The following is a 13,774-nucleotide window of genomic DNA, read 5'->3' as shown; positions in this document are numbered from 1 at the left end:
AGACCTATTTTTCAACGAGCGGCGTCTCCCACTAGCAACTTTCCCTCGAGGGCGGCTAGCATCTTTTTCTAATCACCGATATGGAGATTGACCAATTAGCAACAACGCCAATTTCCCTTACTTTCTGAACGAAGGCTTTTCTCGACGAATCCGATGATCTCGTGTCCTTAGACACACCCCATTATAGTTTTCCTCTGTGGCATCATCGGGACGGGAAAGACATTCTCGATCTCGATCGCGATCTCACTGATGAAAGAAGTAACCCTTTACGACCAGTGAATATTATGCATCCGACTTAGATTTTGTGAGTACGTTCATCTATCATCCCGTCGACCGCGGATTCGTTATTGAACCTAGGATCATTGTCATTAGTTTCTCGAGTGCCTAACTACCACGGTTACTTGTCCGGCTCTATAACAATCGTATTTGCACTAGTCAATGTCTTCTCTATTGCATAACGACAACGTGTAACCCAAACGAAGATTCGTTTCACGCCCCTAACCCTAATTCTAATGCAAACCCGACATATATATACACATATACTATATACTACATATACATATAGCATATATGTATATATGATTAATGAAATTTTAACGTTTTTTTTTCTAACAGAACGGTTAAGTTGCGACCTTTCGTTCCTTTGAGACTTTTAATCGTCACGACTAGTAGAATATGATGCAGTAAAAAAATTGAAATTGAATTTCAAGATCAAAGCCAATTTCGCGACTACTTTTTGGCACATCTCCGATGCAGAGATAACTTTTTTATACCCTGTACGTACAATGGCAAGCATATACATAGGAAAAGAATTTTATCAATATAGATATAAGACATCGTTCTAAAGAAGCGATTAAGATTTTTCTTTTTTTCGTTGCATACGTTAAAATCGGTTAAAAGCGCCTGTAATTCGTAAGCTCTACTTCTTATGGCGCGAAGCTTTTATAACAAACTCCGTTCAATTGTTAGTAAAAAGTAACAAATTAAAAATAAAAGAGATATTTGGGAAATAGCTAAATGGGGAAACACATGGAAAATAGTTTATTTTATAATATAAACAACTTATTTACTATAGATAACTATTGTAATATTTCGTTGGGTCACCTTTTTTTATATGAACTCAGCACAGCGACGAGGTATGAAATCAATGAAACAAACGAAATGTTCCAAGCATTCTTGATTTCTTTATATTAGTTGTTTATACATTTGACCTTTTTCGCTTTAATTTCTGTTTTTTTTTATTAATTAATAAATTAATTAATTAATAAATATTGGATTTTAATGGGCCAACTGTTAAGCTAGCCGACACACAACATTAACATTATCCCTCCAACTGTTATTTCCTACAAATTCGTTTCGCCTTTTGGGACATATGCTTGGAATCGTTGCCAACCTGGAATTCAATCGTTTTTATGTATTCTTAAATGAAAAGAATTAAATATTTATCCAAGATATTTACATACATAGAGATGCTAGTTTATAATACTACTAATATGGTAAATTGCACCAGAACCATTCGTATTCATTCATTCCAGCGTAGACAATTACAGAACCACCTCTTTCTTTAACAGTGGATTTCAAATTCGCTCTATGTTTTTCGTAACTTTTTCCATTTCATATAAAACGAGTATGGCGAATTTTAATGTAATTACATTAGTCCATTATTTTTTAATCCAGAGAAGATGTTCTTTAATGGGAGCTAGTCTCCTCGCCTTATGATTCTCTCGATTTATAAAAAGTTACTCTTAAACGAAATTCAATCAGACATCGCCGCGAACAGTATAGACATTAATTTGTGTGCTCATTCGTGTTTAAATTTTGTCAGACGATGTTATTCTCCGTGGGCTTTTCGTTTCGTTATTTACATTTACGTTAACTTCTATCTGTTTCAATGGACGGTTTGATGGACAGCATTAATCGAAACTTTAATGCATTCTGAAATTTGATAAACCAATTTTTCGTTTTTAAGATGGAGAATTTCTAGGCGCTGCGCTGTGTGCGTGTAATATATTTTCCATGACTCGTTTCTATCTGCAAAAACTAATATTCCTAACTACATTTTACAAATACAATGCTTATCTATATATGATAATCAAATGAACTTAGCGAAACACACGTATACTCTAGAAATAAAGGATTAAGTTTTTCTTTGTTTAAAATTTTATATTTTTTTTTACTAATAGTTAAAAGGATCAGATAACAAAATTTTATGCCGCAGTAGAGCTTAAGAATTATATTTTTAACACGTGCAAACAGAAAAATGAAAATCTCAGCCGCAACTTGCGAACCATGTATAATGTATATATTGGCAAAAGTGTTTCCCAATTTATATATATTTATGATTGTCACTGTATATTGTTAATGACCTTATTTTCTTGATTTCTATAAAACTTATCGGATGTTCGGAAGTTAGTAATTTTTTATCGAAAAGAATAAAAGAATTATTATTAGATAACACGCAGAATATGAAAAAAGCAAGTGTATATATGCTATGACATATAACACGGTAGGTGATTTTGTACCTCTATATCTGCGGAGATTTGTTAAAAAAATTTACTGTAAAATAGTCATTAATTTTGAAAGTAAATTTGTTAATTGCGTCATATTCTATTCACCAAGAGAGTACACAATTCTACTTTCAATTTTGATGTCAAACACATAATAATTATTGTGAGCTTTTCTGAATTTCTTTCACAGAAATTTTATCAATATCATTGTGCATATTGTTTTGTTTTATTGTTAGTAATTATTAGTAAGAAAGCATGCTGTGCCTGTATTGTGTTGTAGTAATGTTTCAAAAAATCTCCATTTGGAATGATGTAGAACGTTCGTACATCGCTATTATTTAATTACTATCAATAAGTAATGTAATAAGAATTAATTTCACGTTCGGTGATTATTACCTATAGATCATATGCTAGTTAAAAATAATGTTTTATTATGTGGATTGAGTGATACTTTTATCCTCATACATAATACCGATACATTCAATCTACATACAATGTGCATTATTTTCATTTCACTATCAAGAAGTTTTGAAGTTTGACTACATACATATATTATGGACTATAAATATTATTTTTGCAATATATTATTGTGTTTGATATTTTTTTAGATTTATAGAAGAAAGGAGTTTTGTATCTGATATGGACATGGCGGGTTTAGCATTTTTTGACGAATGTACCGAACGCATCGAAGAAGAAAATGGTGAGAATACACACGTATTTTGTAATAGTTTTCATTAGAATAGATGTTGTTCTATAAAAAATTATTATGTATACGAGTTTGATATAATCAGAGTGATATTAATAATTGGGCTATTTGGTCATTTTACACCAAATCGGTTACTCTTTGACGTCGCTATCAGACATTTTTTCAAAGTGGAAGTTCTCACGTATGTAAATAAAATCATATTACTCTGAAAAATTAATTTTATAACATTGAAAGTTATAAATATATTCTCAGTTTGTAAATTCCTCTTTGCAAAAATATGGTCATACTTTTCGATGTTTCATCTACCGTTTTTAAAATGCGATTTTTTAAACGAATGCTGCAGTGAGTTCCTAAAGGATGGGTGCGCCTCGTTTTACATATATTTTATAGTAGCGTCGTAAAACTGATCAGCACTTCAAGTATAGCATTTTTCATGAACGCAGCAAGTAATTAGAGATATGTTGATAGTCATAACGATCTAGAGACTTGATAGGGCACATATGATATGAATTGAAAATTAGCTCATCCTTTGAAGTGTATCTACAAAATTTATCTATTTGTAAAGAGAAGCTATTATAATTCGCTTTTAACTTATATTCTGCAAGCTGAAATTTTGTGACTCATCATTGAATTGCTAATTACTAACTGCTATTATAGATGTTGATCCCAAACAATTGACACGAATGCTTAGGTGCGTGTGGAACGCATACGGTCCTAGCTACTGTTAGATTAGTTGGTAATCTTACGTAACCCTTCCTTTTATGACTTCACTATATCCCTTTCATCAAGTATGAATGCATCGCGCGAAGAGCCCTTATGCTCTCTAGAGTGATACTCTGAATGAGACACAATACATTTGTCACAAAAGTACTAAGATAAATTAAAAATCGCATACACGGATTAACACTGAAAGCATCAGCTTAAAACCTGGTCTCATCGCGGTTGCAAATTGAACCAAAACTCGCGTATAAGACACCATCAGGAACCCACAACCGAATTGCCAATTAATATGTGTACCCTAACGATAAGTCTCACATATAGATACATAAAACAAACACTGCATCGTAATAAACGATGTTTCATCTAAAAGAGGAGATGTTACGTTCGTGTCACATAATTTCGAGAGCTGTGCTAGTATCCAATATTTCGGTTTCAGGTCGAATCGGGAATTCTATTATACTTGTGATCAGGCTGGGATCTCGACAGATTTTCAGACGATGTTCAGATAAACCGCAATTTCGTATTTTTTATTGTAGTCAAATATGAAAATCGTTCTAAATTTAAAAGGTAAAAAGTGCATGATCTGATTGTAAAATTAAGAATTAGCGTTATACTTATGTGTTGAGAAACGTTTGGAATCCCGATTCGACCCAATCCGCGGCTTGGGTATTCGCGCCCCTAATAATTTCCTTATTTGGAGATTGTATGCTTGGCTTGGATCTCGGAAGACTCACAATCGAAACTAGAATCTTTTCCATGAAAATCCCATGTAGTGGAAAGATTTCTTCTATCTTCATAGCTCCTTTTACTCTAATTTTTGGGTATAAAAAGCGTAGCAACGAGGATTAAATTGGTTCAGTCAGACAAGAGACTATGTACGAGGTGATTCTGCGAGATCACGTATACAAGTCCTAGTTGAACTTACTTCAGCACTATACAATACGTCATACTGCTGTTAGCCATTATTCTAGAGTACTTTTTGGCTCCCACTTTCTCGTTTGCCTGTAAATCGGGAAGGATTAGATTCTTACTTCGTCAAAATCGAAACTAAACAAAACTTCAAGTTGATATTCTTATTTGATTCCTTACTTCGTGACAATTACACTGAACACTTGTAGGTCCCGGTTTTCAGAATATGTACAATATCCTTTACCATATGCATAACATTCTGTTCAATACGGTCCAGAGGACCCACCTTTGCCGCTAGAGATGTACCGATTAGTTAGCGTTACGAGCGATACGATATTAATATTTCCTTAGCGTTAACTATATATTGAGTTGATTTGTCGGCATATCACCTTCCTAGGGCTTCTGGTATTAGCCAGACATTGTTTCATCATGGCATCTACTTTTTTTCGGCAACCGATGTAATTAACAACGTTGGATTTATTGTACTAACAAACTCCATAATTTAAGAGTATCCCGGCTACGTAGTCGTCCCTTCCGACTCTTAACATCGATATGAATATATCTTTCTCAATAAACCTATATATTTTTATCATCTTCAGCTTGTCATTCATATTCGAAGAAAAGTTCAATACGGTACGCAAATTGTGTTTGAATAATATATAATGATACAGACAATTATTTGTATAGTGTAAACAGCGAAGTAATCGCCGTTTTCAAAATGCCAATTGCTTTTCCATGGTTTTAAAATTGGAGTTGACTAAAAAGTTATTTGTACAGAATTATACTTAGGGTTAGTTGATTTTTTTGAGTTTACTGATATTTTACTTATTTAATATATATTTATTTTCCATATTTGTCGTATTTATTAGTTTTGTACCAAGTAAGCCAACCTTTACGGTATTGTGTAAGACTAGAAATTAACTAATTCTTTGCAACATGTCTCGTAATTCTGAATATATATTTTAGTGCCTCTTTTGGAACTGGATGAATCTCAGCACAGCGAACGGACAGTATTTATACCTCCGCCTGAAGCTGGCCCAAATCAGTCGCCGATAGTATATCGTACATTTAAACTAAATCCTGATTTAATAAGACCGCAAAAGAATTTCAACATAGGAAATCCGAATTTAAGTGCCTTCGGAATAGTACCAGGAAGTCCTATGGCACGTAGAACCAAGCATGAAATTAAAGTAGCACAAAGAATGGCGCGCAAACAAGTAAATATGCTTTTTTTAATTGTTATAGTTTTCAATATATTTTCAAACATTAAACAAAATTAAATGAAAACACAGTTTCTATATACATATATCTAACATTTATTTTTAACGTCATAAAAGAGAAAATATGAATTGTGTGACTTGAACTATGCGAATATATAAACTTTAATATACCTCATTACGATTCTCATCTATTACTTGTGTAGTTTTTATGAGAGAATCAAGTTGTTTGCTAGCTTATATTATATTTTTTCTTGTAATATCCTAAAGCGTCTTTTTCAGGCAGCGATGCCAGATAGATGGGGTAGATGTCTACTTGGAACTTGTTACAGCCTTTGGTTTTTACATTTACCGGCTATGCTACAGGTCTCGAATCAACCGGCTACTATCTTACATCAAGCTTATGATTTATTAGTCAAAATGCCGAAATTACATCTTGACCCTATCGAAGAAGTAAATTTTTCTATTCTTGTGTGTTTAAACAATTGTTTTTCAATTAAATTGTGTTAACGAATCTTACCGTAGAAGGTATCGATTTTAGGTTTGCTATAGAGCTATGATGCAACTTTGTGGCGTTTATGGACAGCCTGTGTTAGCTGTAAAATTATTATTTCATATGAAACGTAGTGGAGTTCAGCCAAATGCACTCACTTATGGATTTTATAACAAGGTTTGATTTTTCATATATTATCATCTTTTGAGAAAAATGAATTGGTAGCATTCCGTTGTAAAATGTCTTTTTTTATGATCCTTAGGCTGTACTCGAAGCAACTTGGCCATCCGATATGACAAACTCCAGTCAATTGATGTGGAATAAATTAAGAAACGCTATAGTTGGAGCTGCTTTGTTTAAGAGAGCTGGTAAAAGAAGCGCTAGAAGAAGATTGAGTTCCAATGCAGAATTATTATCTGTCGATGGTAAAACTGCAAGTATGGAACATGCATTTTCTAGATCTAGTCTTGACAGTTCTCATTCTCAAGACACGGAAGCTGCCCACAGTGATTGTGAGTACTAATTTATTATGTTGAATTATTGCTTTCTTAGATGCAGGTTCTTATTTCTTTTCCTTTTTTTCTCGCTTTTTCCCCGTCATTGCATTGGCAGCTACTAAAGGGAGCTCTGTCCCAGATCTACCAGAATATGGACCTTTTGAAATAAAAAAGCTTCCCCGGCAAAATAGTATTGTTAAAGATTCAGTAACTTTAAGTGTTATGCCGACAGAGGAATTGGATAATATGTCGTTGAATCAAAGGTAATTTTTTTCATTATTCTATCTAATTTTAATTTTGCTTTATCTTTATTAATGGCGTTTATATTTATGTATCACATATATTTTCTCTTCATTTTTAGAATAATTCGAAATTTGGAATCACCATTGAAAAGTCCTATTCGGACACCAGTCACAGAAAATGACCCATTAGGTGCTTTAATTAACGACGAAACTCCGATTGTCTCACCTTCCGAGGAGAATGATTCAAATTGTTCCACAAGTACTTTAACTGTTTTTAACAACACCGAAGAACGCCCAGGAGGACCTCTTTTATTTCGAAGGTAGGTCCCATCTTTATAATTTGTAACTGGCACTTATATATATCGAGATAACTAAGAATAAGATAAATTTTTATTTAAATATAAATTGCACAATTAGTTACATACGTCTTATGGATACATAGACACGCGTTCGCACATATATGCATTAGGAATCTTTTTAATACGAGGAGGTAAAGTAAAGATCTTACTAGTAAATTAAAAAATTAAAAGATACTGAAAAAATAATTGTTTCCGGAAATATTTCAGTAAATCGTGCTTTTGAAACAAAACAATAAAGATAATAAATATCTCTTGAGCTGGTTTTCTGATATGAGCAACTTAATACTTTCTTACATGGAGTACCGAGATGCATCGGTGCATAAAAAGGTCTTATTCTATTTAAAAAAAACATAGTTGATCTTCATATATCCTCTATGTGTCTTCGTATGTCTTAATACGTTAATTCTTTAAAAAGAAATTTTCGGTACTCATAATTATTTATAATTTTTTGTCCAGTGAAATGAATTCTATCAACAACCACTCGGTAAAAAATTTTTCTTCGAAATACAATTTTATAATTAATTTTTGCGTTCAAACGTCTGTCTCTTTTCGTTTACTAGTTCTTCTCTGTAGGATGATAGAATTTCGTCTTTCTTTATTCAAAAACTCATTAAGCTCATATCGCGGTGATTATAGTGTCGTTAAAGCCAAAAGCGTAATATTTATTTATTCATATGGTATAATTCCTTAATATTAACACGTACGCTGAATTTTGTGTCAGTAAAATACCGGCACATTTATATTTTCAATTAAATATAAACAAATAGCTTGTTTCATTAAAAAAATTTTCTTAAAATACTTTTGAATGTGTATGTTTATATTTATATTATATTCATTTTTCCGCCAATTTTCATTAACAAAATAGGTGTACGCACAATTTTGTGAGCAACTGTATGTGTCTTCTTATATACAACTAAATATGTGTATACCTGTTTAGTTATTAATCGATACATTTTTTCATATGTTATAAAAATATATTAGATTTGGCTTGAGAAATATTCTCATTTTAATGTAACATATTATTATATTATTTTATTTTTATTTATTAAACATAGTCCGTGCCTTTCGGCTTTGGACGACTTCCGGTTTACATACTTTTTTACATTACTACTTAAGTCACCTTACAGTACACTTATGCTACCTTGTAATGCGACATATGTTATATTGCACTTTGTTATTTTGCCCTAACCCTTCTGCCTGTCGTTCTTTGGCCTTTGATTCTAGCTGTATTCTCTTCTCTTCTCCATTATCTCTTTCAGCACTGCTAGCCCCTCTCCTGTCTCCTTTAGTGTCTCTTCCAGTTCCTTTGGTCCCCCTATTACCTCACATTCTTCCAGGATATGTCTCATATCTTCCTCTCCTTTATTGCACAGCCTGCACCTTCTTTCTTCCTCCTCTTTCCAGTGCTCCCTTGCCTTAGCTACGTTGCCGCATCTAAATCTGGCGAGCGTGCTTCTCTCCTTCCATTTCATCTTCCCTTCTAGGTACTTTGGGGTTTCTTCTCTTGTTATATTCCTGTAATACCTATTATACCTCGTAACATATTATTATATTTATTATAACACATTCTAATAGTAAATATTTATATCGTATTATTCCAAAGACATTTGGAACTTGCGAATTTGAATCATGCAAATTCTAGACTTTGGATGGCTTCCGGTTGTCAACCTTACGAAAATACTCACTCTTTAGAACATTTATTCCTATCTATTACTTATTATTTACCCAGTTCTTAATTATAACTATCTTAAAACTATCTCATAGATACTACTAGAGGAACATTTGATAAACATAACAAAGTATTTAAATATATGTATATACGTATGTAACTGTACTTCTTTACTAAACAGCAGATCTATCCTTCGTATGTGTTTCTATAGATCGATATCGATCAGATTATGTCCCCATTGAAATCAGTCAACTTTAATTTAAGATATTCTTTAGTATTATTATAATGAAATGCTAGCAAATTTGTTTATTGTGTCGTAACAAAGTGACGTAACTGGAGACAGGTATTAGATATTCTTGAAATGTTATTATGTAAAAATGAACGTGCAAAATAGAATTAAGAATAGGCTTTTTTACAAACTACATTCAGAGTTTTATTTTTACTACATAAACGATAGACAAAAGTAGATTTTATTTTATTCGTTGCATTCAGCTTTGCCGGTTCTTCGAAGATTATATCTTTATTAGATAGATTATTGAGAATGAATAAAAAAGACAATTAGAAAAGAAGTTATTACTGGATGAGAAAACAATCCACTATATTGGAATTATGACTAATTTACTACTCTATTGATTTTTCTGTTTTCTTCCATTGCATTGGGAAAATATTTTGATAAATAATGTATATTGCCATGTATGTTCATTAGGAACTTTCTTCTTCTAATTGTAAGTCTCTAAAGTTCGTTATAAAGCATAGCTTCACGTTTTTGCAATAATATTATAATATAAACGCATATTTTGGAACATGCAATAAGAAAATAACAATTTTGATCTGGAGTATGGTTAAATTACAACTTAAACTAGGAAATTTTAAATGTCATATAGAAAAAATATGGAAAAATATATTAACGGCAAAAAATTCTGCTAACAACATTTACGTAATATTGCTACAGTATTAATATACTACTATAATATTCTTTTAATATTACTATAACTGTTCTTTACATTTATATTGCAGTAATATTTTGCCTCGTAGTGCAACATTTCATCAAACGGTAGATGAAACTGGTGTCGCGATAGGTGGACATTTGCAGAGGAGTGAAACTATGCCACATTCTGTTGCACAGCAAAGTGAGCAAGATAAGGAAAGAGAACGGCTAGAAATAAGCAGTCTTTGGTCTCAAAAGGACAGCGTTACTTCCAGTCTTTCAAGTTTAGGCTCCAGTTTGAAGTTGAGTTTTGGGTAAGGTAGACATTACTAATATTTATTATCATGATCCTATAAAGTTATTAAGTTAAATTAAATAACTGAATAGACAATATCGAATCTTAGTTTTCTTGTTATTACTTTTTAATACTTTGTGTGTAATTGATTAAAATAATTATACAAAAGGTTTAACTATTTACTAATAATAATTATTAAAGTAATTGTGTAGGTATTAAATATTTAAAAAAGAATGAACTGAAAAGAATTGGACACTAAAAATAGAAGAATATTCTATCGAATAAAAATTTATCAAATGGACGAATTCTATATCAAAGTAGCTCATTAAAAACAGTTTCGGTAAATAAATAGTGAGTGAATAAAATAGTTGTGTATTTAAACATTGTATTAGAAGGTAATGAATTTTTTTATTAAGGGTAGAATACTATTCTATTTCCATACATGTACTCGTATGTATGTACGTATGTATGTATGTATGTACGTACGTACGTATGTATGTATGTATATATACAGACATTAGACCAACTTTTCTTGGTTTCAATGGGAACATAATCTAGGCTCATTAATTCTGTAGTACGTTGAAGTGCGTTTTATAATAGAACGCGTTGTAAGACATGTTTATCTATGGTTAGAGATCTCTGAAGCTCAATCATGATAAGATAATTTATTTCGTTTACCCCCCAAAGGTACCTCTTCTATTCTATTATAGATTTTTGTGAATAGCCAGGGATAACTTACGAATCTTCTTATAAAGTATAGGATTGTTCGCGATATCAAATGTCAGTCTTCTTTTCTGCTAATTACAGTGTAGTTGTCAAATATGTTTCGTTGGGTTTGAAGATTACTATCCTCTTCGTTGCTTAGATTGGCCACATTCGTCTGTGTGGAGCTTTGCTGGAACACAAGGATATTTTAAGTCATTTCTACATGTTACTGATAAACAAAACCTGAAACGCAACATTTTTATTCTTCTCCTATTTTGATTCGCCTCATTTTAGTTTGTAAAAGCATCTTTTAAATCTTCTATCATTTCGTCCGAGTTATTGTTATTATTATTCTGTATCTTTTACGTATTTAGCTTAAAAAAATTACTCGTATCAAATTATGTGTTACTTGAAAATATTTATATATTGCTGCAGCCCTTTTTATACGGTATTTTTCTACACGATTCATGGTTACATACACGGTTTCTTAACACGTTTCATTCATAGATCATGATTTTTTAACGCGTCTTATTCACATTTGAGCGATTTTCTTCACTCGTTATAGTTAATTTTACACGGTTGCACATTCATTAGTTTGCTGAAAATCATACATATCCTGTACAAGAATATGAAATCCTTCTTTTCTTAAACTGAATATATGTATATGTCTATTAAATAAAATGTTTCTAGCGAATGCATATCTATATTTTAAATTGCTTCTTGTATAGTTTGCACTAGTTTAACGCAAGTTTTATACTTTTGTTACAAATCAATCTTTGCACGACTTCCTTATACGATTTCTTCGCACGGGACGTAACCGTGTGAAAGGTGGCCCAGGTATAACTTGTATTCGAAACTCTAATTTTTCGATATCATCATCATCATCATCAACAGGAAGATAAAAGATATATATTACTGTAATGATCGATCTTACGTATGTATGCAATAGATGCTATTTTCCTTGCATCTGACTGCAAAATGTAAGCACATTACAAATAAAGTGAGTTCCATAACTATTGGAACTTTAACATTGTCTTCCAGAAAAACGCTCGAGTTACGCTTGGGTGACGATCCGGTTCTTTGACACTTTTGATGCTCATAATGAGTACATTTGTTCGCAGTTTTTCACCGATCTAGATCTAGAAGTGTGGAATAACGCTACCGTGCTCGTGACAAATCATTTTCAAACACCCTGTGCAAGTAGAGACGAGGTGATTTCTTATGAAAAAATAAGAAGAAAATGTAGAATAAAATTTATTCATATGGCTGTTCGTTTTCGAGAAAATCAAATATACATTTATTTAAATATAACTAATTTCGGGCTGGACAGCGATAATTATTCGACAGGAGGTCGTATCACGTGGGAAAATAAATCGAGAAAAATAAATTTGTTTATCATACGCGTGTATTGAATCAATTCTTAAAAATATTCAAATTCTATTCTCTTGAAAATGAGGCCTTGTGTGAAAAAGTTGTATTCCATATTTTCGCATGTATTGTAGAATCATAGCCTGCTGATTGTTTACTCATACCGAGTCGATAATTAACGAAGTCAAGCATACTTGACAAATATTCATTTTCTTGAAAATTAAGCCTCGGACGAAGACATTTTATTCTGTATTTTCTTGTTGTTCTTTTCTTGATGAATCGCCTCTTACCTGTTTGCACATGTTATTTGGTCGAATCCTGTGTATGTAAATATGAAACCGTGTATGTAAACTGTGTATGTAAATATGAAATATTCTATATTTTGTATAGAAAATACACGTTTATTGTATGAAAATGATTTGAAATATTTTATTCGAAGTATTCCCCATCGCTAGCTATACATTTTTCCCACCTGTCTGGCAATTGGTGGATGCCACGCCAAAAAAACTGTCGCTCTTTTGAGGCAAACCAGTCATCGAGCCATTTTCGTAGATTTTCGTAAGAAGCGAAGTGCTGGTCGGAAAGTGCGTGTCCCATCGATGCAAATAAATAGTAATCGGACGGAGCCAAGTCCGGTGAGTAAGCCGCGTGCGAAAGTATTTCCCAACTGAACGCTTCGATCGTTTCCTTGACCGGTTTTGCTGTATGCGATGGTGCATTATCACGAAGCAAAATTACTTTGTGTCGCCTTTTTTCATATTCTGGTCGTTTTTCACGCAAAGCTTGATTCAAATCGATCATTTGTTGTCGGTAGCGCGCGGTATTAACGGTTTCGCCAGGTTTTAACAGCTCATAATAGATCACACCCTTCTGATCCCACCAAACACAAAGCATTGTCTTCCGTCCATAGCGATTTGGTGTTGTAGTCGATGTCGGTGGTTCGTCTGGAGCTACCCATGATCTTTTACACTTAGGATTCTCAAAATATACACTTTTCATCGCCAGTCACAATTCGGTGGAGAAATGACTCTTTTGTATCTGGCGAGCAGCATTTCGCAAGTGGTTTTTCCGTTTTCCTGCTGTCTTTCATTCGGTTCATGTGGAACCCATTTTCCCACCTTCTGGATCTTTCCCATGGCTTTCAAACGTATGGAGACGG

The 13,774-nt window shown here is 32.7% G+C and overlaps 1 protein-coding gene across 4 annotated transcripts in view; it reads left to right on the top strand.

Moving 5' to 3' along the window:
- Window positions 1-13,774, top strand: part of LOC100745149 (DENN domain-containing protein Crag) — a 44,095-nt gene that overhangs the window by 26,296 nt on the left and 4,025 nt on the right. For 2 of the 4 annotated variants that reach the window (XM_033322881.1, XM_033322882.1), the window contains 8 exons: window positions 3,116-3,207; window positions 5,809-6,059; window positions 6,342-6,530; window positions 6,601-6,729; window positions 6,815-7,064; window positions 7,165-7,312; window positions 7,411-7,611; window positions 10,337-10,561. In XM_033322881.1, the coding sequence (XP_033178772.1) occupies window positions 3,116-3,207; window positions 5,809-6,059; window positions 6,342-6,530; window positions 6,601-6,729; window positions 6,815-7,064; window positions 7,165-7,312; window positions 7,411-7,611; window positions 10,337-10,561 (1,485 nt within the window). The remainder of the gene's footprint in view (window positions 1-3,115; window positions 3,208-5,808; window positions 6,060-6,341; window positions 6,531-6,600; window positions 6,730-6,814; window positions 7,065-7,164; window positions 7,313-7,410; window positions 7,612-10,336; window positions 10,562-13,774) is intronic. The other 2 variants (XM_012390065.3, XM_033322883.1) reach the window with 2 other exon arrangements.

This window comes from Bombus impatiens, unplaced genomic scaffold, assembly GCF_000188095.3.
Source record: "Bombus impatiens unplaced genomic scaffold, BIMP_2.2 scf_0707, whole genome shotgun sequence".
NCBI lineage: Eukaryota > Metazoa > Arthropoda > Insecta > Hymenoptera > Apidae > Bombus > Bombus impatiens.
This window is presented reverse-complemented; position numbering and strand designations above follow the sequence as displayed.